This window comes from Chiloscyllium plagiosum, unplaced genomic scaffold (assembly GCF_037043375.1).
Source record: "Chiloscyllium plagiosum isolate Xiang-an unplaced genomic scaffold, Cpla_swu_hap1 HiC_scaffold_4, whole genome shotgun sequence".
Taxonomy (NCBI): domain Eukaryota; kingdom Metazoa; phylum Chordata; class Chondrichthyes; order Orectolobiformes; family Hemiscylliidae; genus Chiloscyllium; species Chiloscyllium plagiosum.
The window spans coordinates 72,474,265-72,499,354 of NW_028270142.1; the positions used below are offsets into that span (position 1 = coordinate 72,474,265).

The following is a 25,090-nucleotide window of genomic DNA, read 5'->3' on the forward strand; positions in this document are numbered from 1 at the left end:
TTAGTTTATTAATCCTCATCATTCTGTAGCCTTTAACTCACTTGCATTTTAGATCTCAAAACTTGGGTAGACTTCAGAGCCATTCACCCTAATATTTAGTTCCTTCTACAATCTTTAAGCTTTTGAAACCAAGATCAGGATCACTACTCGATTGCCTAGTCTTCTCCCAGATCCTTTGAACTTTGACATGTTCCACTCTGGCCCTTTAACGTTAATTTAGTTTTGAGAACTCAGTACGTATCCAGTTATGAGATTTTGTATACATAACATTCCAAAGGCATTTAATTACAGGTCTAAACAAGATGATTAGGGGTTTAGATAGGGTTGACCATGAGAACCTTTTTCCACGTATGGAGTCAGCTATTATGAGGGGGCATAGCTTTAAATTAAGGGGAGGTAGGTATAGGACAGATGTTAGGGGTAGATTCTTTACTCAGCGAGTTGTGAGTTCATGGAATGCCCTGCCAGTAGCAGTGGTGGACTCTCCCTCTTTATGGGCATTTAAACGGGCATTGGATAGGCATATGGAGGATAGTGGGCTAGTGTAGGTTAGGTGGGCTTGGATCAGTGCAACATCGAGGGCCAAAGGGCCTGTACTGCGCTGTACTTTTTCTATGTTTCTATGTTTCTAAGTAGTATCAAAACCTATTATTCTTATGCTTTAATGTTTGATAAATCATAGTTTTATATTTTATTCTCTGAATTTAACTTTCTGTTCGAAATTTACAGTGTTCATAATCATAATTTTGAAATATACTAGAGGTCAAAATTATGGAAGGATTATAATAAATTAGGCAGAATGACAGGGCCAGTCTGCTTTTGATCTCTATCTGAATGAAGACGTCAAGCTATGATCCAGCTTTTCAGGTTTTTCCTGGACAGAGGCTGGTTTTCAGAAATGTATTCGCATTCTCAACATTACATACATTTCAAAGTGAAAACAAACATGATCAACTAAGTTAGAGCATAAAAGCAAAGAAGTGACACTGCACCTCGAAAATCATTGGTTATATCACCCTGAGTTCAGAGATATACAAGAATGTTCTTGGAAGCTAGTTTTCTACCAAAAAGGCCATCAATAAACACAGAAATAGACCAGACGAAAAGGGTAGCCAAGGGCACCTGCATGGACCCCAGCTCTTCATCAGGTCCATCTTCCACAGCTACATTGGCACCATTCTGCACCTTTTTCTCTGCTACATCGGCACCACCTCGGCAGGTTCACCTCTCCGTCTTGACCAACACAACACAGACATCTACTTCACACCCATCAACTCCAACTATCTGGACTACACCTCATGCCACCCTGCCCCTTACTCAAAATTCCTCCGCCACTGCCACATCTGTTGCCAGGGTGACCAATTCCACCACAGGACACACCAGATGGTCTCCTTATGCAACGACCGCAATTTCTCTTCCCACATGGTCAACAATGCCCTCCAGCGCATCTCCTCCACTTCCTGCACCTCTGCCCTTGAACCCCACTCCTCCAATCGCAACAAGGACAGAATGGTCCTCACCTTCCATCCCACCAACTCCAGATAGAATGCATCATCCTCCGCCATTTCCGCCACCTACAAACAGACTCCATCACCACAAAAAATATTTCCCTCCCACCCCTATCTACATTCCGCACAGACCATTCCCTCCACGACTCCTCTTACCAAACAAAATGTTTTGTGTGCCAGTTGGTAAGGTCAAAAGTGCTTTTTGTTCATGTTTCATTTGTTTATTTTTTTCCTAGTAGTCTATTTGGGAATTTAGAATAGCTTGAATGGAGGTTAGGGCAATTGAATGTTCGTTCTACAGTATGTGAGAGGTAAGAGTCAGCTCCTCGAGAACCATGTTAGGGAACTGGATGTGGATGAACTTTGGATCATTCAGGAGGCAGAGGGGTTATTCACAGGAGTTGCAGGAAGGTAGTTAAGAAGGTAGATGGGTTACCGTCAGGGAACTGGCAGGCAGTGCAGGGATCTCCTGTGGTGGTTCTCCTCAACAACTAAATACATCGTTTTGGATACTGTTAGGGAGAATGACTTACCAGGGGTAAGCAATGGGACACAGATCTCTGGCGCAGAGTCTGTCTCTGTTGCTCAGAAGGGAAGAGGGAAGAGGAGCAGAGCTTTTGTTATTGGGGTTATAGTTAGGGGGACAGATAGGAGGTTTTATGGGAATGAGAGAGATTCACGATTGGTGCGTTGCCTCCCAGGTGCAAGGGTTCATAATGTCTCTTAACCTATTTTTTGGGATCCTTGAGGGGGAAGGGGAGCAGCACCAAGTCGTGGTCCATAGAGGCATCAATGACAGAGACAGGAAGAGAGGTGGGAATCTAAGGCAGAAATTCAGAGAGCTAATGTGGAAGCTTAGAGCTAGATCAAACAGAGTTGTTATTGCTGGTTTGTTGTCCGTGCCACGTGCTAGTGAAGCGAGGAACAGGTGGAGCTGAACACATAGCTGCAGGGATTGGCAGGAAGGAGGGTTTTGGATTCTTGGATAATTGGAGCTCTTTCTGGGGAAGGTGGGACCTCTACAAACAGGATGGTCTTCACCCAAACTGGGGGGTACCAATATTCTGGGGGTGGAATTTGCTAATGCACTTCAGGGGGGTTTAAACTAATGCAGCAGGAGGATGGGGATCTAAATTGTACTACCAATGTACAGGAAGTTGAGGGTAGTGAGGTCAGGGATAGGTTTACAAGGTCGCAAGAAGACACCAGCAATCAGGATTTTGGTTTGAAATGTGTGTACATCATTGCCAGGAGAATCCGGAATAAGTGGATGAACTTGCAGCATGGGTTGATACGTGGGATTTCGATGTTGTGGCCATTTCAAAGACATGGCTAGAGGAGGGACAGGAATGGTTGTTGCACAATTTTAATGTTCCAGCAAGAACAGAGAAGATGGTAAAAGAGGCGGGCATTGTTAATCAAGGATAGTATTACAGCAGCTGAGATAATGTTTGAGAACTCATCCACTGAGGTAGTTTGGGCTCAGGTTAGAAACAGGAAAGGAGAGGTCCCCCTGTTGGGAGTTTCTGCAGGCCTCAGAATTGTTCCAGGGATGTAGAGGAAAGGATAGCAAAGATGATTCTCGATAGGAGCGAGAATAATAGGGTAGTTGCTATGGGGGACTTTAACTTCCCCAATATTGACTGGGAATACTAAAGTTCAAGTCGTTTAGATGGTCAGTTTTTGTTCAATGTGTGCAGGAGGGTTTTCTGACACAGTATGTAGATGGGCCAACAAGAGGCAATGCCATATTGGATTTAGTATTGGGGAATTAACCTGGCCAGGTGTTAGATTTGGAGATAGATGACCACTTTGGCAATAGTGACCATAATTCAGTTATGTTTACAATAGCAATGGGCTGAGATAGGTATATAATGCAGGGAAAGAGATATAACTGGGGGAAAGGCAATTATGATGCGATTCGGCAAGATTTCCGATGCATCGGATGGGGAAGGAAACTGTATGAGATGGACAGTCTTGATATGTGGAATTTATTCAAGGAACTTTGGGTCCTCGATAAGTATACACCTATCAGGTAGGGAAGTAGTTGTCGAGAGAGGGGTCCATGCTTTATTAAAGAAGTTGAAGCTCTTGTCAAGAAGAAGAGGAAGGGTTATGTGAGGATGAGGTGTGAAGGCTCAGTTAGGGGGCTTGAAAGTTATAGGTTTGTCAGAAAAGATCTAAAGAGAGGGCTAAGAAGAGTCAGGAGGGGACATGAAAAGTTGTTGGTGGATAGGATCAAGGGAAACCCTAAGGTCTTCTATAGATATATCAGCAATAAAAGAATGACTAGGCCAACATTAGGGCCAATCAAAGATAGTAGTGGAAAGTTGTGTGTGGAATCTGAGGACATAGGGCAAGTGCTTAAGATTAGATTAGATTACTTACAGTGTGGAAACAGGCCCTTCGGCCCAACAAGTCCACACCAACCCGCCGAAGCGCAACCCATCCATACCCCTACATTTACCCCTTACCTAACACTACGGGCAATTTAGTATGGCCAATACACCTGACCTGCACATCTTTGGACTGTGGGAGGAAACCGGAGCACCCGGAGGAAACCCACGCAGACACGGGGAGAATGTGCAAACTCCACACAGTCACCTGAGGCGGGAATTGAACTCGGGTCTCTGGCACTGTGAGGCAGCAGTGCTAACCACAGTGCCACCATGCCGCCCACAATGAATACTTTTCGTCAGCATTCACATTAGAAAAGGGCAATGTTAGTGAGAATACGGAGATACAGACTACAAGATTAGATGGGATTGAGGTGGACAAGGTTTTAGCAATTTTGGAAGATCTGAAAATAGATATGACCCCAGGGCTGGATGGGATTAATCCTCTGATTCTCTGGGAAGCCAGGGGGGAGACTGCAGAGCCTTTGGCTTCAATCTTTATGCCATCATTGTGGACAGGGGTAGTGTCAGAAGACTGGAGGATAGCAAATGTTGTTCCCTTGTTTAAGGTGAATCGGGACAACCCAGGTAATTATAGGCCAGTGCGCCTTACTTTGGTTGTGGGTAAGGTGTTGGAAAAGGTTATAAGAGACAGGATTTATAATCATTTGGAGAGGAATAATTTGATTAGGGAGCGCTAACATGGTTTTGTGAAGGGTAGGTTGTGCCTCACTAAACTTATTGAGTTCTTCAAGGTGACAAAACAGGTGGATGAAGTTAAGCCGGTTGATGTGGTGTCTATGGACTTCAGTAAGGCATTTGATAAGGTTCCACATGGTAGGTTATTGCACAAAATATGAAGTTTCAGGATTGATGGTGATTTAGCAGTTTGGATCAGAAGACGTGGTCGTGGTTGATGGGAAATGTTCATCCTGGAGCTCAATTACTTTGTGGTGTGCTGCAAGGATCTGTTCTGGGGACACTGCTGTTGTCATTTTTATAAATGGGCATAGCAGGATGTGTTTGTAAACTTGTAGATGACACTAAGGTAGGCAGAGTTGTGGACAGTGTTGAAGGATGTGGTGGGTTGCACAGGGTCATAGATAAGATGCAGAGCTGGACTGAGAAGTAGCAAATGGAGTCTAATGCAGACAAATGTGAGATAGTTCACTTTAAGAAGTAACAGGAATGCAGAGTACTGCGCTAATGGTAAAATTCTTGGCAGTGGAGATGAACAGAGAGATCTTGGTATCTAGTGCATAAATCCCTGAAAGTTGCCACCCAGATTGATAGGATTGTTAAGAAGGCATATGGTGTTTTTGTGTTTATTGGTAGGGGAATTGAGTTTCGGAGTCACGAGGTCATGCTTCAGCTGTAGAAGACACTGGTGCGGCCACAACTGGTGTATTGCGTGCAGTTCTGGTCACCACATTATAGGAAGGATGTGGAAACTTTGGAAAGGCTGCAGAGGAGATTTACTAAGATGTTGCCTAGTATGGAAGGAAGTTCTTACGAGGAAAGTCTGAGGGAACATAATTGTTTTTGTTGGAGAGAAGAAGGTTTAGAGGTGACACCCAACACCCCGAGGAAGAACGCCCCATCTTCCGCGTTGGGATCCTCCAAACACAAGGGATCAATGTCAATTTCACCAGTTTCCTCAACTTCCCTCCCCCCACCTTATCCCAGATCCAACGCTCCAACTCCGCACCACCCTATCTGTCCGTCTTCATTCCCACCTATTCGCTTCACCCTCCGCTCCAACCTATCACCATCACCCCCGACCTTCATCTACCTATCACATTCCCAACTATCTTCCCCCTAGCATTACCACAGCCCCCTCATTTATTTCTCAGCCCACTTGGGCAACCCCCCTCCTACATTCCTGATGAAGAGCTTATGCTCGAAACATCAATTCTCCTGTTCCTCGGATGCTGCCTGACTGGCTATGCTTTTCCAGTGCCATACTTTTTGACATCGAGATAGACCCAGTTTAAAAATGGCTGCTGAGAAGACCTGGAAGCGAAACTCACCCCAACAGATTGGACCACCTAAAAATCAAGCATGATAGAACAACAGCGCTTCACGGAAGTCACACTGATGAAACATCTGCACAATAAACTAGCAGCTTAGCGAGCTAACCAACTACCTCACCCAATTTCCTGCACTTGTACCATATCCTTGTATGTTACGATATTTGAAATACTCGTCCGAATATTTTTTAAAGGTTGTGTTTTTTCTAGCCTCCACTACCTTCCCAGGTAGCGTATTCCAGATTCCCAACACGCTGTAATTGAGAAAAGTTTTATCCCAAATTGCCTCTGAATCTCCTGTCCCTTAGCCTAAACCAATGCCCTTCATGAGTGACCCCTCAACCAAAGGGAATTGCTGCTCTCTATTCATCCTGTCCATTCCCTTCATAACCTTATACACCTCAATCATATCACCCTTCAGCCTTTGCTGTTCTAAAGAAAACAGTCCAAGCCTATCTTGTCTCTCGTTATAACTCAATTCCTCCATCCCAGACAATGGTCAATTCTCTCTGTACCCTCTTTGGTGCTACTGCATCCTTCTGTAGTGGGTTGACCACACAATACTCCAGTTGTGGCATGACTACCTCTCTGTATACCTCCAACATTACCTCTTTGCTGTTATACTCTATGCCACGACTGATGAAAGCAACTATCTCAAATACCTTCTTAATTATTCCTATTTATAATGTCTATTTGTCCCTGCTGACTTCAGGGATTTGTAAATAATTACCCCAAGATCCCTCTGTTCCTCTAAGCGACCCAGTTTCCTGCCATCCATAAAATTTTATTTCTTCTTCCAAAGTGCTTAATAGGGGTTAAATACCATCTGACACTGGTCTGCCCATCAGATTAACCTATCAATACTTTTCTGCGACCCACAACCATTGTTATGAAGTTGAAGGAGTGTACTGTACGTTTAAGAGAGAGAGAATGTTGTTTTGCACTGAGAGCTTGACTGCACCTGTTATATGACTAGCTAGCAGTCTCAGAGTGTAATGGAAAATTGAAAATATGTAACATTTGGCTGTGTAATAGATATCTGAATTGATTGCTATTTTGACAATTCAAATTTAACCAGTTTAATTTATGTCCCAGGATACTAAAACACAATTGAGTTAGAAATCATTGTTTTTATCAAACTCAAACCAATGAGACAGTCCAATGTTTGCGGTGTTAAAAAAGCAGGCATTTTGAACATTCGACAGAGAGTGCCTTCGAGAGAGACTGCAATTCCAAAACACTCTCTATCAGAGGTACATTTTCATACAAAATGTCTTCACAGAAAAAAGAAAGACGACCCAGTGAGATCTTCAGCCAAAAGAAGACAGAAACTGAAGATGACAGCCTCTGTGTGGTTTTGAAATTAAGTTGATGCCATTTTAACACATGTTTTGTTAGAACAGTATATTGTTATAGAATGTCGTTTAGTGTTCACTTTTAGAGTTAAGGAATAAATTGATATCATTTTCTTTAAATAGTGGAAGAATATGAGAGTTCTCTGTCACTCATATTTTAACAAATTACAAGGCGTGGTAAGCTTTTCTATGTGTTTGGTTTAATTAGCAGAAAGGTTCATTGGCGTGTCATAACAGTTGGGGGGGCTTGGGTCCATGATTTGGACAGGTTTAGACAGATCCAGTCTGAGATTTGGACAGATTTGAACAGATTTAGGGTATGAAAGAGCCAGCAGATTTAAACACTTGCCGATTACTGTCCTAGGTCATTAAATAAATCGTAGGTGAGATAATTTATTTAATTTCAGTTACTTGTCAGTGGTTAAATTAAAAGGAGAGAAATGGCTCTTAAGATTGCTGAAGAGGCTCTGGGATTTGAAGATGATTCCCAAATTTGCCAAGAAAGTTTAAAAAGACAGAAAAAGGCCATAATTTTAGAATTAGCAAAGGGGTTAGAATTGGGTTTAACCAGGGACAAAAGCAAAGCTGAAATTGCAAGGGAGTTAGTCAAGCACTTAGGTGTGTCAGAAAAACATGCAAGTACAGTAGAATAAGAAAAACCTAAATTACAACTGAGGAAAGTGGGGGTCAGAAGATAAAGAAAGGGACAGAGCAGACATGAGAGAAAAGGGACAGAGAGAAAAGGAGAGAAAGAGACCAAAAAGGAGAGAGAGAAAGACACGAGAAGAAAGAGAGAGAGAGAGAGCAGAAAGAAAGGGAGAGTAGGTTCTTAGCCGAGCAATGAGAGAGTGAAGAGAAAGAGAATTTGAACTTCAGAAGTTGTGAATTAGTCAGGCCCAACAAGTTAACAGGATGGAGATGAAGAGAGAAGGTAGTGAAAAAAACAAATATGTTAAAACATTGCCACATTTTTATGAGAAAGATGTCGAAGCCTTCTTTATTTCATTTGAAAAATTGGCTAGGCAGATGGAGTGGCCAGAGAACTTGTGGGTAATGTTGATTCAGACTCAGAGGAATTAACAAATTGGATCAGAGCCCCAACAATTTTCTGCCTTACCTCCTGCAGCAGCCTGGGACACAGTTCTTTGAAGCCAGCTGATTTGAGAATTTACTCAGGGTTGTTAGGATATGGAATGCACTGCCTAGGGAAGTAGTACGAGCAGATTCCTTAGGTGGTGTCAAAAGGGAAAATCTACATAATCGATTGGCTTTAGTTCTGCATATCAGAAAGGGTACACTCTCAAATCATGCCAAACCCTTGCCAGTCAATAAATTTGTTTTGTAGGATGCACTTTACTGTCATTTTTTTGGACAGAAACAGCAGATAATTTAAAAACAGCAAGATTCAACAAATTATGGTGAAATGCATACACGATTTAAATAAAACAATATCCTAGATTTGGTGTTAAGAACAAGGGTGAAGATAGAAGTTTATTAAAAAAATGACAGGGAATTTGAGTATCTACACATGCACAGTAAAAGGTAGGAATCAGGAAGTTGCTGCCTTATTGCCCTGCTCCTTCGAAGGGCTCACCATCACTGAAAACTTAGCATTGAAATACATTAAAGGATTGAAAGTTGCAGTACTTGCCCACTTCACGTCCAGAAAATGTTGCATCTTCTCTGTACAAGTGTAACTGAGTTTTTAATGATGTGGAGGTGCCGGTGTTGGACTGGGGTGGACAAAGTTAAAAGTCACACAACACCAGGTTATAGTCCAACTGGTTTATTTGGAAGCACTAGCTTTTGGAGCGCTGTTCCTTCATCAGGTAGTTGTCAGCTACCTAATGAAGGAGCAGCACTCAAAAAGCTAGTGCTTTCAAATAAACCTCTTAGACTATAGCCTGGTGTTGTGTGATTTTCAATTTTGAATTTTTAATGATGTAGGAAGTCTTAATCACTGCACACAGCTCTCTTTCTCGCTGATAATCTAAGCACCCCTTATTTTGCTTTCTGCTCATGGTTTTAAGTTGAACTTATAATTTATAATTTTTTGTTTAGACTCTGTTATATGATTGACAAGCGGAGGACCAGGTGCTCAACAGGAGGAACAGCATCCAACAGAGGACACTGGTGAGAAGTGACCAACGAGGATTTTGGGAGATGTCAGCACAGTTACTATGACTGCTTGTTTTGAGTAGCAGCCCTTACCTTGATAGTAGCCAGGAACTGGAACCAGAGCCTGGACATTTCAAGCCTAGTTTCAAGGAGCAATCTTGCTTTAATCCATTACACGGGGTATATCTTGGGGGTTGCAGTTTATGACATCAATTTTTATTAACCAATTCAAACCAATAAGTAGTGGAATTTAAGCTGGTGGAATACTAGAACAGTACTGGAATTTAGAGTAGAACTGAAACTGTTTACAGAAGTGCCTTTGCATTTTTTAGTGAGAATTTAACACTAGGGACCATTTAGTTAGCTGTAAATTAATTTAATATAAATTGATTCTTAATTACATGGTTGCTAGAGGTTAAAAGTGGCAGTCAGTGGAGTAGTATGTTTCTCCTGTGGAATGTCGGAAATGAGTGTTAGCAATAGAAGTTTTAGAGACATGGTCACAGCCATTGTTCAGGCTATTCACTGCTTTAACACGTAAACTGTTTTGGGTGTGTGCGGGTGTGGTTGTGTGAGAGTGTGTGTGTGCATGTGCATGGATGGCCTAAAAAAGGATAATAACAGGAGCAGTGGCACCACAGGTGGCTCTGTTGTACACCAAGGGGAATCAAAGTGCAGGATAGCAGTAGTAACAAGGGACTCCACAGTCAGGGGTACAGACAGATGTTCCTGTGGCCACAAAAGACACTCCAGGATGGTGTGTTGCCTCCCGGTGCCAGGGTTAGGGATGTCTCTGAGTGGGTGTAGGACATTCTCAAAAGGGGGTACAAGTAACCAGAAGTCATGTTATATATCAGTGCGCACTACATTGGCAGAAGTGTGACAAGATCCTACAAAGGGATTTTAAGGAGTTAGGTCATAAGTTAAAAAGAGGGACTTTTAGGGCTGTAATCTCAGGATTACTCCCTGGGCCATGTCCAATGAGGTTCAGAATATGAAGATAGTACAGAAAAACGCATGGCTAAAGCGCTGGTATAGGAGGGAGGGCTTCAGGTATGTGGAGGAGAAAGTGAGGTCTGCAGATGCTGGAGATCAAAGTTGAAACTTTATTGCTGGAACAGCACAGCAGGTCAGGCAGCATCCAGGGAACAGGAGATTCGACGTTTCGGGCACAGGCCCTTCTTCAGGAATGAGAAGAAGGGCCTGTGCCCGAAACGTCGAATCTCCTGTTCCCTGGATGCTGCCTGACCTGCTGTGCTGTTCCAGCAATAAAGTTTCAACTTCAGGTATGTGGATCATTGAGATATCTTCCAGGGCAGGCAGGACCTGTAAAAGAAGGAGAGGTTGCTCCTAAACTGGAGGGGCTCCAATATCCTAAAAGGGGATTGGGAAGCAGCGCAATAGGTCCCCAAGTGAAATGACTGAGAAGGAGTTAGACACGAGTTAAGGCGAAGAGGAAGAACAGAGAAGGAGATTATTTAACATGGTGAAACTGGCAGACTAAAGTGTATTTGTTTTAATGGGAGGAGAATGACAGGTAAGACAGATGAACTTAGAGCTTGGAATAGCACATATAACTATGATCTAAATATTACAGAGATTTTGATGAGAAAGGTAAAAGGCAGGCAGCTCAACATTCCACGGTTTAGGTGAGAATTGAAAGGGGTGTACAAAAGGTTGGGGAGTTTAGTAAATGAGTAACGAGAATATAGAAGCTGCACTGAGTGCACATCCAGCAAGGCCATATGGGTGGAACTCAAATAATAGGAGGAGGGCAATTACTTTGATGGGGTTGTACCCCAAGTCTCTTAACAGTCAGCAAGTGATAGTGAAATAGAAATGTGGACAGATTATGAAAAAATGTAAAAACCACAGGATTATTATGGTGGGTGACCATAGCTTCCCTTCTATTGACTGGAACTCCATTTCTGGATGTGGGGAATTTGTTAAGTCCCCTGAAGGTTTCTTGAAGGATTATGTAAATACTCAAAATAGGGATGAGGCCATACTCAACCTAATAGTGGGAACAAACCTGCCAGGTGATTGAAGTTACAGTGGCCATAATTCCTTAAGTTTTAACTTACTTATGGATAAGGATAAGAGTAGTCCTCAGATGAAAGTACTAAATTGGGGGATGCCTAACAACCACAATATTAGGTAGAAACTGGGGAATGTAGATTGTGGGTAGCTGTTTTGAGGGTAAATCCACATCTGGCACATGGGAATCATTTAAAGGCCAGTTGATTAGCGTTCAGGAATAGCATGTTTCTGTGAAAGTGAAGGATAACGATGACAAAATTCAGGACCCTTGGATGATGAGAAATTGTGAGCTTAGTCAAAACAAAAAAGGAGGCATTTATAAGGTTTAGAAAACAGAAGACTGACAGAGCCATTGAACATAAAGAAAGCAGGAAAGAATAAGGAGTTAGAAGGGCTAAAAGGGGCCATAAAATGTCCTTGGCAAATAGGATTAAGGAATATTCCTTTGGTGTTTTATACATATGCAAGGATCAAAAAGGTAGTTTGGAAAGTGTAGGTCCACTAAAGGATAAAGAAGGGAATTTATGTGTGGGCCGGTAAAGTGGGGGAGGTCCTTAATTAATATATTGCATTGGTATTCACAAAGGAGAAGGACATGGTGGATAAGTCAGTCTACAGAGGGAAGATGCTGACATTCTAGGACATGTTGATAGAAAATGTGGAGATGTTGGGTGTTTTGAAAAGCATTACGGTAGACAAGCCCCCAGGACCTGATGGGATGTATGCCAGAATGCTGAGGCCTTGTATGAAAAATTTGTATCCTCTTTAGTCACAGGAGAGGTCCACAAGGAAAATACCCAATGTCGCTCTTTTGTTTAAGAAGGACATCAGGGATAATCTGGGAAATTAAACACCAGTGAGTCAGCAATGAGGAAATTATTGAAGAAGGTTCTTCGGGGCAGGATATGTTCAAATTTTGAAAAATATGAACTTGTTAGTGATCGGCAGCATGGCTTGGTGCAGGGAAGGCTGTGGCTCACAAGTTTGATTGAGTTTTTGGAGGAAGTGACAAAATCGATTGAGGCTGGGGCGATGGGTGTTGTCTACATGGACTTCAGCTAGGCCTTTGACAAGATCCTTCATGGCAGGCTGATACAGAAAGTGAATCACATGGGATCCATGGTGAGCTGGTAAGATGGATGCAGAACTGGCTTGGTCAAAGAAGACAGAAGTTGAAACTTTATTGCTGGAACAGCACAGCAGGTCAGGCAGCATCCAGGGAACAGGAGATTCGACGTTTCGGGCACAGGCCCTTCTTCTTTCTCCTCAAAGAAGACAGAAAGCAACAGTGGCTGGCTGTTTTTCTGACTGGAGATCTGTAGATACTGATGTTCTGCAGGGATCAGTGCTTGTACATCTGTTGTTATATGAATGACTTGAAGGAGAATACAAGTGGTCTTGATTAGTAAGTTTGCAGATGACACAAAGATTGAAGGAGCCTGTGGATAGGAGGATTGCCAGATGATACAGCAAGAAATAGATGGGCTTGAGACTTGGGCAAAGAACCAGCAGATGAATTTAATCTGGATAAATGTAAGATAATGCATTTTGGAAGGGTTAATGCATGAAGGAAGTATACAGTAAATGGCAGAACCATTAGAAGCATTAACCTACAGAAGGATCTAAATGTACAGGTTCACAGTGACCTGTAAGAGGCAACACTAATGGATAAGGTGGTTGAGAAGACAAATGGCATGCTTGCCTTCACTGGTTGGAATAAAGAATATGAAAACTGGCCAGTCATGTTGCAGCTGTATAGAATTTAGACTGGTCACATTCTTATCATTATACCACCGAAAGGATGTAGAGGCTTTGTCGAGGATAGATAAAAGCTTTTCCAGGACAGTGCTTGGTTTGGTATAAGTGATGAGGAAAGGTTGGACAAACTTGAACAAGGTTAACATCTCCAATCGAGGAACTTATTCGATGAGGTTCACCTGGCTGATCTCATTCCAATCACTACATCTCTACCCCTCTAAGGAGGCCTATTCTTTTCCCTATAGTTTCCCCAGAGCATTTTCACACAAGGTCTGGTTCCTCTGACTCCGCTTCGGATACTGCCTTGTAGTCTACCTCTCACGCCCACGGCATCTCGGCCAAAATGAATCTTCAGGCTGTAATGACATCAAGACTGTGATATCTGTCATATCCATCTCAGACTCCGAGGTTTCTTCGACTAGGCAGAGGGGTGAACTCACAGGTTCTGACAGCCTTGCTGGATGGTTTGATGGATCGGATATGTTTTGCTCCTGCCAAATTTGCAAGATTACAGCCTTCATTTGGTCCACATGCTCATTCAGGACCACCTCTCTAACCTGAACATTGTACATCACGGGACCTGGCCTCATCTTGACCATGTAAGATGGTCTAGAGACATATAAGATAATCAGAGGGTTAGATAGGGTGGACAGGGAGAGCCTTTTTCCAAGAATGGTGATGGCGAGCATGAGGGGGCATAGTTTTAAATTGAAGGGTGATAGATATAGGACAGATGTCAGAGGTAGTTTCTTTACTCAGAGAGTAGTAAGAGAATGCTTTGCCTGCAACGGTAGTAGATTCGCCAACTTTAAGTACATTTAAGTCGTCATTGGACAGGCATATGAATGTACATGGAATAGTGTAGGTTAGATGGGCTTCAGATGACAGATTGGCGCAACATCGAAGGCTGAAGGGCCTGTACTGTACTGTAATGTTTTATGTTCTATGTCTCTTACTCATGCCCCTGGTTCGAGGTTTCGACGCTAAACTTCATCCTCTGAATTAAACTGTCTCACTCGCTTAGAGTTGTATATCCAGTATTAGTGTTCCTGATGTTGTTTCAACCCTGTACCTTTTCCAAAGTCTGTGAAAATCAGATTTAACCTGGTGTGGTGTCTTCTCCCCATTAGCAACTCTGCTGGAACTGTCCCTATAGTTGCATGAGGGGTGATCCTATAATCAAACACAAACTGGGACATTTTGGTATCAAGTGAAGTTGTAGGCTGCTTCTTTAAGCCTGCCTTCAGCTCTTTCCGTCAGACCATTGAACCATGGATGGTATAGAGCTATCCTTCCATGCCAAATGTCATTTGACTTTAGGATATACTCAAATTCCCTACTGGTAAATGATTGCCCAATGTCTGTGATAAACACCTCTGGGAGTCCATGTACTGAAAAAGTCACTTGCAACTTTTCAATCATCGTCCTTAAGTTTGACGAATGAACTCCGTGCATGTGCAATTTCTTTGAGTGGGCATCCACAATGACTAAAAACATAGAGCCCATGACAGTCAACGTGTAACAAAATCCATGGTTTACCCGGCCATTCTATAAATGTGGGGAGTTGCTGGTGGTAAGGATTGTCTTTACCGGCACTATGGGCATTGCCCCACCAAAGCGGCTATGTCAGCATCCAATCCTGGCCACTAGACATCACTAACATCTTAATTTCGAAATGCTTGGTGGAGTTCATCAAGTATCTGGCGGCAATCTTTGCTCGGGTCAATTATCCTTGCTCCGTATAACAATATGCCGTCATCAATGATGATCTAGTCTCACTAGGTCTGGATATTCTGGTTGTGATGGCCATTTTGTTTCCCCCATCACCACCAGTATTATAAAACATACATTGATCCCCTCTGAGAATGAAAACCAAAATATCCGAAGGGGAGCGCCTCGCCCTGCTTTTCAGCAACTTCTAGCAATTAAACAAGACACTCACATTAAAATCAACAATTAACAATTCATTTATCTAACTCCACCAGTGAACAAATGAACTAAACTATTAACCAATGGAAAAAAGCCCTTCTAATAGCTAACTATTCCCAAATAAAACAAGAATCTAATTATGTGCATGTCTTCTCTGTCATTTCTGTGCCTCCTCTGTCGTTCTTCTGTCAGGAAAAAATCCTCTGATTCTTATGTCTGCAATGCCTTTTTCTGTCTTTAAAGCTTTAACGGGTAGGATTAAGGAAAACCCCCAAGGCATTCTACAGTTATGTGAGGAACAAGAGGATGGCCAGTGAGAGGGGAAGGCCAATCAGGGATAATGGAAGGAACTTGTGCCTGGAGTCGGAAGTAGGGGATTTCCTTTAGTATTGACTACTGAGAGGGACCTCAACACGAGTGAGGACTGTGTGAAACAGACTGATAAGCTAGAAAGGTTAATGTTAGGGAGGAGGATGTGCTGAAAATTATGAAATGCATAATGACAGATAAATCCCCTGGGTCTGATGGGAAGAGATTGCTGCACCTTTGGTGATGATCTTTGTGTCCTCACTGTCCACTGGAGTAGTGACAGATGATTAGAGGGTGGCAAATGCTACTCCCTTGTTCAAGAAAGGGAAAAGGGATAACCCTGTGAATTACACACCAGTCAGTCTTATGTCAGTGGTGGGCAAAGTATTGGAGAGGATCCTGAGAGACAGGATTTATAATTATTTAGAAAATCATAGTATAATTAAAGTTAGTCAGCATGGCTTTGAGAGTGGCAGGTCCTACCTCACAAACCTGATTGAATTCTTTGAGGATGTGACAAAACATTGATGAAGGCAGTGCAGTGGATGTGGTGTACATGGATTTTACAAGGAATCTGATAAGGTTCCCCATGCTCATGCAGAAAGTAAGGAGGCATGGGATGCAGAGAAATTTGTCTGTCTGGATACAGAATTGGCTGGCCCATAGAAAATAGAGGGTGATGGTAAATGGAAAGTATTCAGCCTAGAGCTCGATGACCAGTGGTGTTCCACAGGGATCAGTTCTGGGACCTCTGCTCTTTGTGATCTTTATAATGATTTGGATGAGGAAGTGGAAGGGTGGGCTAGTATGTTTGCCGACAAAACAATGTTTGGTGGAGTTGTGAATAGTGTGGAGGACTATTGTAGGTTGCAATAGGACATTGACAGGTTGCAGAACTGGGCTGATAAGTGGCAGATTGAGTTCAACCTGGAAAAGTGTGAAGTTGTGCACTTTGGAAGGTTGAATTTGAATGCAGAATACAGGGTTAAAGGCAGAATACCTGGCAGTGAAGAGGAACAGTGGGATCTTGGGGTCCATGTCCGTAGATCCCTCAAAGTTGCCACCCAAGTTGATAGGGTTTTTAAGAAGGCGTATTGGTGTGTTGGCTTTCATTAGCAAGGGGATTGAGTTTATGCTGCAGCTCTACAGAACGCTCGCTAGACCACACTTGGAATATTGTGTTCCGTTCTGGTTGTTTCATTACAGGAAAGATGTGGAAGCTTTAGAGAGAGTGCAGAGGAGATTTACCAGGATGCTGCCTGGACAGGAGGGCATGTCTTATGAAGAAAGGTTGAGGGAGCTAGGGCTTTTCTCAATGGAGCAATGAGGATGAAAGGTGACTTGACACAGGTGGACAAGATGTTGAGAGGCATAGATAAAGTGGATAGCCACAGACAATTTCCCATTGTGGAAATGTCTATCACTCGGGGGCATAATTGTAAGGTAATTGAAGGAAGGTTTTTAAGGGAGATGTTAGAGGTAGGTTCTTTACAGAGAGTGTGGTGGGTATGTGGAATGGACACTTGGATAGGCACATGGAAGATAGTACAATGAAGGGTCTGTACGTTAGTCTGATCTTAGAGCAGGGTAAAAAACTGGCACAACATTGAAGGTTGAGGGGCCTGTTCTGTCCTGTACTGTTCTATGATGCTTGCTGTCATATACAGGTGGCTGAGAGAGTCAATTGGTCTCTCTAGAGTTAAGGACTCTTATCTCTGGCAGATGACAGTTAACTCTGGGGTCTTTGTCTAACTGTCCCGTCCTTTTATACTCTTGATGACAAAAATTTCTTACAATAGGATTAGTCCTATGTTGTGAAAGCCATCATATTTAAATTTAGTAGGTTTATGATATCTAGGTGCTTGGTTCAAACTGATGAGTTAAATTCAAAACTTGCTGTCTTGATTAAAAAAAACTGCTGATTGGCTTGCTAACGGCATGGCCTTTCAAGACAAACGTTTCACTTCAGGTGCTCCCTGATCCTGCAAACTTAAAGCTGCTCATGGACATCTATTTTAACTCTAAGCACTGAAAAGAAGCATAATCTTTTAAAGAAACCATCCCTTTGCCCACCCCCCCGTCCCTACCGACTTTTTACAATTTTACAAACACCAAATTCTAACTTCCTTTCTCCCAAACCACAATTACTCTATTCACTGCATAACACCAAGACAGGATCTTTTTTGTGTCCACAGTCTGATATTGTCAGTGGTGGCCGGAAGGGTAGCCATAAAGTTTAAAACCAAAGCAGACTCTCTTGTGGCTGCATGACCATATCCTCTTTACATAGCCCTAGCAGGGTTTGTGGTCCATTACTATTATATATTTACTTCCATAAAAGTATTAATGGAACTTTCTCACTGAAGATGACCGCCAAACCTTCCTTTTCTGGGCATATCTTTGTTTGACATTTGCCAAAGTCTGGGAAGCATATGCTGTTGGGTGTTCATCTCCGTTGAGATCGTATGCGATCGTAATGTGCCAAGACCTTGGCACATTAACTGCTTTTTCACTTCCTTAAAGTCTACATCTCGACTATGGGACCAATTACAAGACCGATCCTTGTGTAAGGGTGCCAGGATGGATGCTTGGTTACGTATGAATTTTCTGTAATAATTCACCAACCCAAGGGAAGACCTAAGCTCCAGTTCAGACATGAGAGCTGGGGCACCTTTGTCTTCCAACTTACTTTGTCTTCCAACAGATGTAACCTGGTCTTGTCGACTCTGTAGCCCACTTGAGGTGCCTAGAACACACATTTGTCCCTTCCAAGGCAGACACGCACTTTGGAGAAATACTTAAGCACCATGTCCAAGTTCTCTCAATGCACTTGATTAGCCTTCCCAGTTATTAGCATGTCATCCAGATAAATGGTGAACTGGGGTAGAGCTTGTAAAATATTCTCAATCATCTACTGAAAAATGGTACAGGCTGATGATAACCCAAAAGGAAGTATATTGTATATTAGTACAAACTCTTCTGGGTATTAATTGTAGCGTACTTCTGGGAATCCTCATCTATTCGAAACTGCAAGTGTGCTTGGCTCATATCCAGCTTTATGAAGGGCAGCCAGTTTTGCGTACAAGTCCTCTATGGAGAGCTGCAAAACACAGTTTACAATGTGTTTGAAATCCACAAAAAGGCAAACCAACTTGTTGGCTTCACAGATGGTGTGACTGGTGCTGTCCATTCTGCAAACTATTACATTTGATGTTTCCATCACTTTCCAGCTTCCTGATTTCTGCCTCTACTTTTGACTGTGTGGCAAATAGCACCAGGCAGACCTTGCAGAATAGTGGAACTGGTTCTTGGTCAACATGTAAGGTAATCTTAGTCCCTTTCATAGTCCCAAGACCTTTCTGAAAATCTTCTGCATATTTAACTGGGACTCAGTCAGGCAGCCATTTTTAAATTGAAGAATGTTGAGCCAATCAAGTTGAACCTTTCTCAACCAATTTCACTCTAAGACTGGGCCTGAGCCATTTACTACAATCAGTGGTAATTGAACCAGCTGCTTCTCATAAGGCACTGGAACTGAAGTTGTCCCTTAACCTGCAGTAGTTCCTCGGTATAGATTCACAGGCTGGCCAAAGTCTTGCGCACACTTAAGGATTGGAGAATGAATCTTGGTAAAGACTGGTTCTGCAATCACTGATACAATATCAACCTCTATTAGAACTGGGTGACCAAATAAACAGATGTTTATTTTGAATGGTTTGATTTGGATATTGCTGAGTAATCTTAACTGTTTCAAACCAGTTGGAGGTGGACTTTCCAGGATGTGCAGTCTCCTGGGTACCAGCCTATGAGTTATTTTACTCAATTTAAGTTTGGTGGGACTCTTTTGCTGTTTCAAGTCTGCTAACTGCCAGCAACTACAATGGCCTGCCTGCACAGATCCTTGAGAAAAGATTAATCATTTGGCCAAGGCTTCAGTTTGTTTTGGGTTTGGCGTGGGCTGACCTAAAGTCCCTCTGTTCAGGATATGTCCTGAGTAAAGCTAAGTAATTGCCTTCACTCAAGTAGTGATCCCCAAGCTCAGTCAGTCTGGTGAGGGTGTCCCCATTCATCAGAATAATCTGTAACTCAGATACTCCACTTGCAGCATTTTCGAATGACAAAGCCAGTTGCACTGCCCGTTTGAAGTCCAGCTCGGCTTCAGTTATTAGATGCTTTTGCATGGTCACATCATTAATTCTACAACAAGTCTCTCAGCATCTCATGTGGGTTAAACACATACCTCTGGCAGTCGTCTTAACCTCAGCAAAAATCACAATATGGATTTCCTGGTTCTCAAACTGCCAAGTAAAACCAATAGTTTCAGAATTAGATGTGGCTTGGGGTTGTAATAATCCTCGGCTAAATCCATCAATTCTTGAAAGCTTTGAATATCCAGCCACTTACAGTAAATTAGGGTTTTAATAACTGAAAAAGCTGTGGATCCACAAGCAGTCAGGAGAATTATTTATTACTTTTATCTGCCACAATGTAATTTGCTGCTAAAAATAATGCATTCTTTCCACGTACTGGGCCTGGTCTTCGATGGCAGGATCGAACTAGTCAACCTTCCCAAATAGCAGCATGTTTCCAGAAATACTTACCCCAACTCAATGGCAATTGTTGCGAGCAAATCGCTTCAGGGGTGCGTTTTCCTCTTGTCGCCACTGAAATAACTCTGTGAAAGCCAATATACCATCACTCATTCACCCTTTATTTACATGTGCATAGCACACGACACTGACCCAGCTAGCTCAGAGCCGACTCCTGAAGTGAACAGAAGCCTGACCCTCCTGTTTATATCTGTCAGCCAGGATTCCTTGTTTGGACCAGGTTAACAGCCCCAATCAGAGAATTTATATTCTGAGAGGTCCACCTGGCTGATCTTGTTCCAATCACTACAATACTCTTAATAAATTCAGATCACCACATCATCCTTTAATGAGACTATTGCCTTACAACCCTGCCACTTATTTGCTGTTGTATGAAGTATTGCATAAACATATAAATTATTACACAAGTCCAAACGGACTTCTACCCTGAATTCAAATAGTTTTTCTGATCTTCAGCAGGTTAAAAGGATTGATTAGATTAGATTACTTAGTGTGGAACCAGGGCCTTCGGCCCAACAAGTCCACACCGACCCTCCGAAGAGCAACCCACCCAGACCCATTCCCTTACATTTACCCCTTCACCTAACACTACGGGCAATTTAGCATGGCCAATTCACCTAACCTGCACATTTTTTGGACTGTGGGAGGAAACCGGAGCACCAACGATTCATTACAATGTAGCCCTTACCTTATTCAAATGTTCAGGAAGCTGTTCATCATAGTAATCTCCAGTGATTACTGTTATAGTAATTGCGTTGGACAGCGGTTTAAATTTCAGAATGTCTCTAATAAACAAGAATTGAACAATATAAAGGTGAAGCTTCTCCAATAAGGATACATAAATAGCTTACAAAAGTAAAATACTGTGGGTGGTGGAATGCTCGAGAAAGTCAGCAGATCTGGTGAGTCCAAGTTCTGAACTGAAGAACAGTCATGCCAGACTCGAAACATTAACTCCATTTTGATTTGATTTGATTTATTGTAGTTATGTGTACCTAAGTATACTGAAAAGCAGTACAGGCAGAACATAGCAAACAAGGACATACAGATCATAGGCTGCTTAGACAGAGTGAGGCATACAAGTCACACTGCACAGGTGGTGTGCAAAGCAAGATTAACATTAGCAAGATCAACATGATTTGAAATTAGAGCATTCATTTAGCAGGCTAATAATGCTGGGGAGACACTGTTCTTGAACCTGTTCGTGTGTCTGTATTCAAGCTGTTGTATCTTATGTCTGACAGAAGAGATTGCGGGGGAGCATCACCAGTGTGGGAGGGGTCTTTGATGATGTTGGTAGCCTTTCCGTGGCAACAAGTAGTATAAATGGAGTTCATGAATGGGAAGTTGGCTGGGCTATGCACACAACCTTCTGTAGTTTCTTCCGATCCTGGGCAGAGCAGCTGCCATACTAGGCAATTATGCACCTAGATAGTATGTTTCTTATGGTGCCTCAGTAAAAGCTGGTGAGGTCTTTATGGACATGCCGAATTTCCTAAGCCGTCTGAGGAAGATGAGTTGTTGTGTCTTCTTGACCGTCGCATATATGTGGGAAGACCAGGACAGACTATCAGTAGGAACTTGATTCTCTCAACTCTCTTAACTTTGGCTCCGTTGATGTAGACAGGGGCATGTTCTCCTTCTTTCTTCCTGACGTCCTTGATCAGTTCTTTTGTTTTGCTGACATTAAGAGAGAGCTTGTTATTACTGCACCACAACACTAAGCCCTCCATCTCCTTCCTATATTCTGACTCATTGTTGTCTGATAGCCATCCCACCATGGTAGGATGGCTGTCATCAACAAACTCGTTCGGAATTTGGTGACATAGTTGTGGGTGTACAGGGAGTACAGAAGGGAGTTGAGAACACATTCTAGGGGGGCTCCAATGTTGAGGGTTATCGTGGAGGAGGTGCAGTTGTTTATCTTTACTGATTGCAGTCTATGGGTCAGGAAGCTGAGGATCCAGAAGGCAGAGCCGGGACCTAGGTGTCAGAGTTTTGATATCTGCAAGGGATTATGGCATTGAAGGCAGAGCTGACGTCAATGGATAGGAGGTCTTTTGCCCAAAACGTCGATTTTCCTGCTCCTCGGATGCTGCCTGACCTGCTGTGCTTTTCCAGCACCACTCTAAACTAAGCTTCGTCGATGAATAGGAGTCTGACATAGGTGTCCTTGTTATCTAGATGTTCCAGAGATGAGTGCAAGGCTGGGAAATGGTATCTGCTATTGTTTCACTAGTAGGCAAATTGCAGGGGATCGAGGCAGACTGGGAGGCCATGACCAACGTCTCGAAGCACTTCATGATTATGGGGTCACAGCCACTGGGCGGTAGTCATAAAAGTACGTTGCATGTACTTTCTTTGGGATTGGGATAATTGCGGTCTTCTGGAAGCAGGTGGGGATTTTGGCTTGTAGGAGGGAGACGTTGAAGATGTCAGTGAATACCTCCCCCAGCTGGTCCGTTTCGGATCTAAGTGCACAGTCCCCGTCTGGGCCCGTCGCTTTCCTTGGGTTGACTCTCAGGAAAACCGAACGGATGTCTGTAACAGTGATGGAGAGAACAAGTCCATCTGGAGTTGTAGGGGTAGGTGACATTGCGCCACTGGCATTCTGCTCGAACCGAACATAGGAAGCATTGAGCACATCAGAGAGAGTTATGTTTTTGTCTGCTATCTTGCTCTGCTTCATTTCGTATCTTGTTACATTGAGTTGGCATTGCCTAGCGGGTATCCATATGGCTGGTTTGGGCCTCTAATTTGGTCAGTACTGCCTCTTGCCATCTCTGATAGCTTTGCAGAGGTCATATCTGGATTTTCTGCAGAGGTCTGGATTGTTCGACCTGAATGCTGCACACCTGGTCTTCAGAGTGGATTTCCCGGTTCGTTCAAGGTTTCTAATTGGGGAACACCTACATTGACTTCGTTGGCATGCAATCCTCCACATATTTGCTAATGAAATTGTGATGCGGTGGCATATTCACCTGGATTTTCCACTGAGTACTTGAATACAGTCCGGTCCATCGCTTCCAAGCAGTTCCTGAGACACTGTTCTGCTGTCTTGGACCAGCATTGTACTACTTTATGTGAAGGATCTTCCCGTTTCAACTTCTGTTTGTAAGCTGGGAGGCAGAACAGAGCGTTGTGATTTGATTTTCTGCTATCTAAACAGGAGATAAAGTGATAGGCGTCTTTGATAGTTGTGTAGTTGTGGTCCAGGATGTTCGATCCTCTTATGGGGCAGGAGACATGTTGGTGCTCTCCACTGATGCTGCCAGATGTGCTGAGTTTCTCCAGAATTCCCTGCGTTCGTTTTATATAAATTTCTTGCCAGAAACTCTTCAGATTACAATGCAATATTTTAAAAAGGGAATAATTTCATAACCTTCTCTATCCTCCTTTCATCTGAGACCCTTGGAAAAATGGAATTCTTATTCTTAATGATTAGCTTTGTTTGGAAAATGAAATATTAGTTACTATTTCTTTTATGAAATGCAGAAAATATTGTTCTGAATATTAACTTTGCGATTGCACCACAAAACACTAACAAAAACAGTTCAGATTTACACACAATTACCAGAATTATGTTCCACCACAAGCTTTTCGATTCTTTAAAAAAAGGTATTTTCAATGTGAAATATTCAAATACATTGATCAGTCAATTTTCTATCTAAATGACATTATCGTTTTATGCCCAAATTCTTTCACTTAACACCATCAAGGCTTCACTGCACTTGAGACACAATACTTCAGAATTCTGCTTGCATCACGTAACTATTCCAAAGGCAAACATTTCAGACAAGTAAAATTTCATAGAGGAACCAAAAATTCAGTTTAAAGAGCAAGATAAAAGCTAGGAATTCTGCAATAATAACTCACCTCCAGACTCCTCAAAGTCTGTCCACCATCTGCAAGGCACAATTTAGGAGTATGATGGGATGCTCCCCACTTGTCTAGATGAGTGCAGCTCCATCAACACACAAGAAGCTCAACACTCTTCAGAACAGAATGGCCCATTAACTGGCACCAACTTGAACATTTATTCCCTTCACCATTAGCACCATAGAGGTAGTAGTGTGCACCACAGAAAAGATGCACTGCAGCATCTCACCAAAGATCTTTTTACAGCACCTTCCAAACCCATGATCTCGATCACCTAGAAGGGCAGATGCATAGGAGCACCAACGCCTGGAGGTTCTCCTTTAAGTCACACAACATCTTGACTTGGAGCTATCTCACTGATCCTTTATTGTCGCTGCACCAAAATTCTGGAATTACTTCTGCTCCCTAACAGCACGGAAGTGTACCTTTACCACACTGACTACAGTTGTTCAAACAGCAGCTTACCACCATCTTTTCAAGGGTAATTAGGGATGGGTATTAAATGCTGGCCTAGGCCATATCCTGCAAAGAAATGAAAAATACGCCCAGATGCAAAATGGAAAGGAGCTTGAATTAAGAATAACAAGTAATAAGATCCTTAGTTTTTCTGTTGATCATGTGCAACACTGACATTGATTTCACAAAAATATATCTACACCAGCAGATGGATTTTCACCAGCAGTAAAATGTAGTAGAAAATAAGACTTCACACTGGGAACAGTATTCTGCACTATTCTTTCTGAGAAAGTTTCTCCCTTTTTTAATGTCTTAAAGGACTGTTAGCTCAACCATTAATCAAGAATCAGCCTCACTGAGCCTGCATTTTCACAGAGGTTTGCACTGTAGCTAAAAGTACACTGAATCATTTTACTGAAATAAAAATCCACCATCTGCCGTGGTGGGATTCGAATCTAGGTCTCGGGATTAACAGTCAGCAATAATATCACAAGGCCGTCGCCTGCTCCTATATCTGCAAACACAGCTTTCATTTCATAGATTCTTGCTGGCAGGAGAAAGCGGGTGAGATGTGATTCACAAATGTGGGAATCCTGAACCCAGCAGGATCATGTGAACTCAGTACAGACTTCAAATGGACCGGTTTTTTGCTGAATTGAGGAAATGTAATGCTGTAGAAATATTTCAAATCCTGCTCTGTAA

At 42.6% G+C, this 25,090-nt stretch overlaps 1 protein-coding gene across 7 annotated transcripts in view; it reads right to left on the minus strand.

Moving 5' to 3' along the window:
* The window catches only part of LOC122549114 (uncharacterized), a 226,083-nt gene that overhangs the window by 17,365 nt on the left and 183,628 nt on the right, over positions 1-25,090 (minus strand). For 5 of the 7 annotated variants that reach the window (XM_087986363.1, XM_087986362.1, XM_043688409.2 and 2 more), the window contains one exon: positions 20,742-20,838. The exons of 1 other annotated variant lie outside the window; for it this stretch is intronic. In XM_087986363.1, the coding sequence (XP_087842489.1) occupies positions 20,742-20,838 (97 nt within the window). Of the gene's footprint in view, positions 1-20,044; positions 20,119-20,741; positions 20,839-25,090 lie in introns of all 7 variants that reach the window. One more of the 7 variants, XM_087986364.1, reaches the window with a different exon arrangement.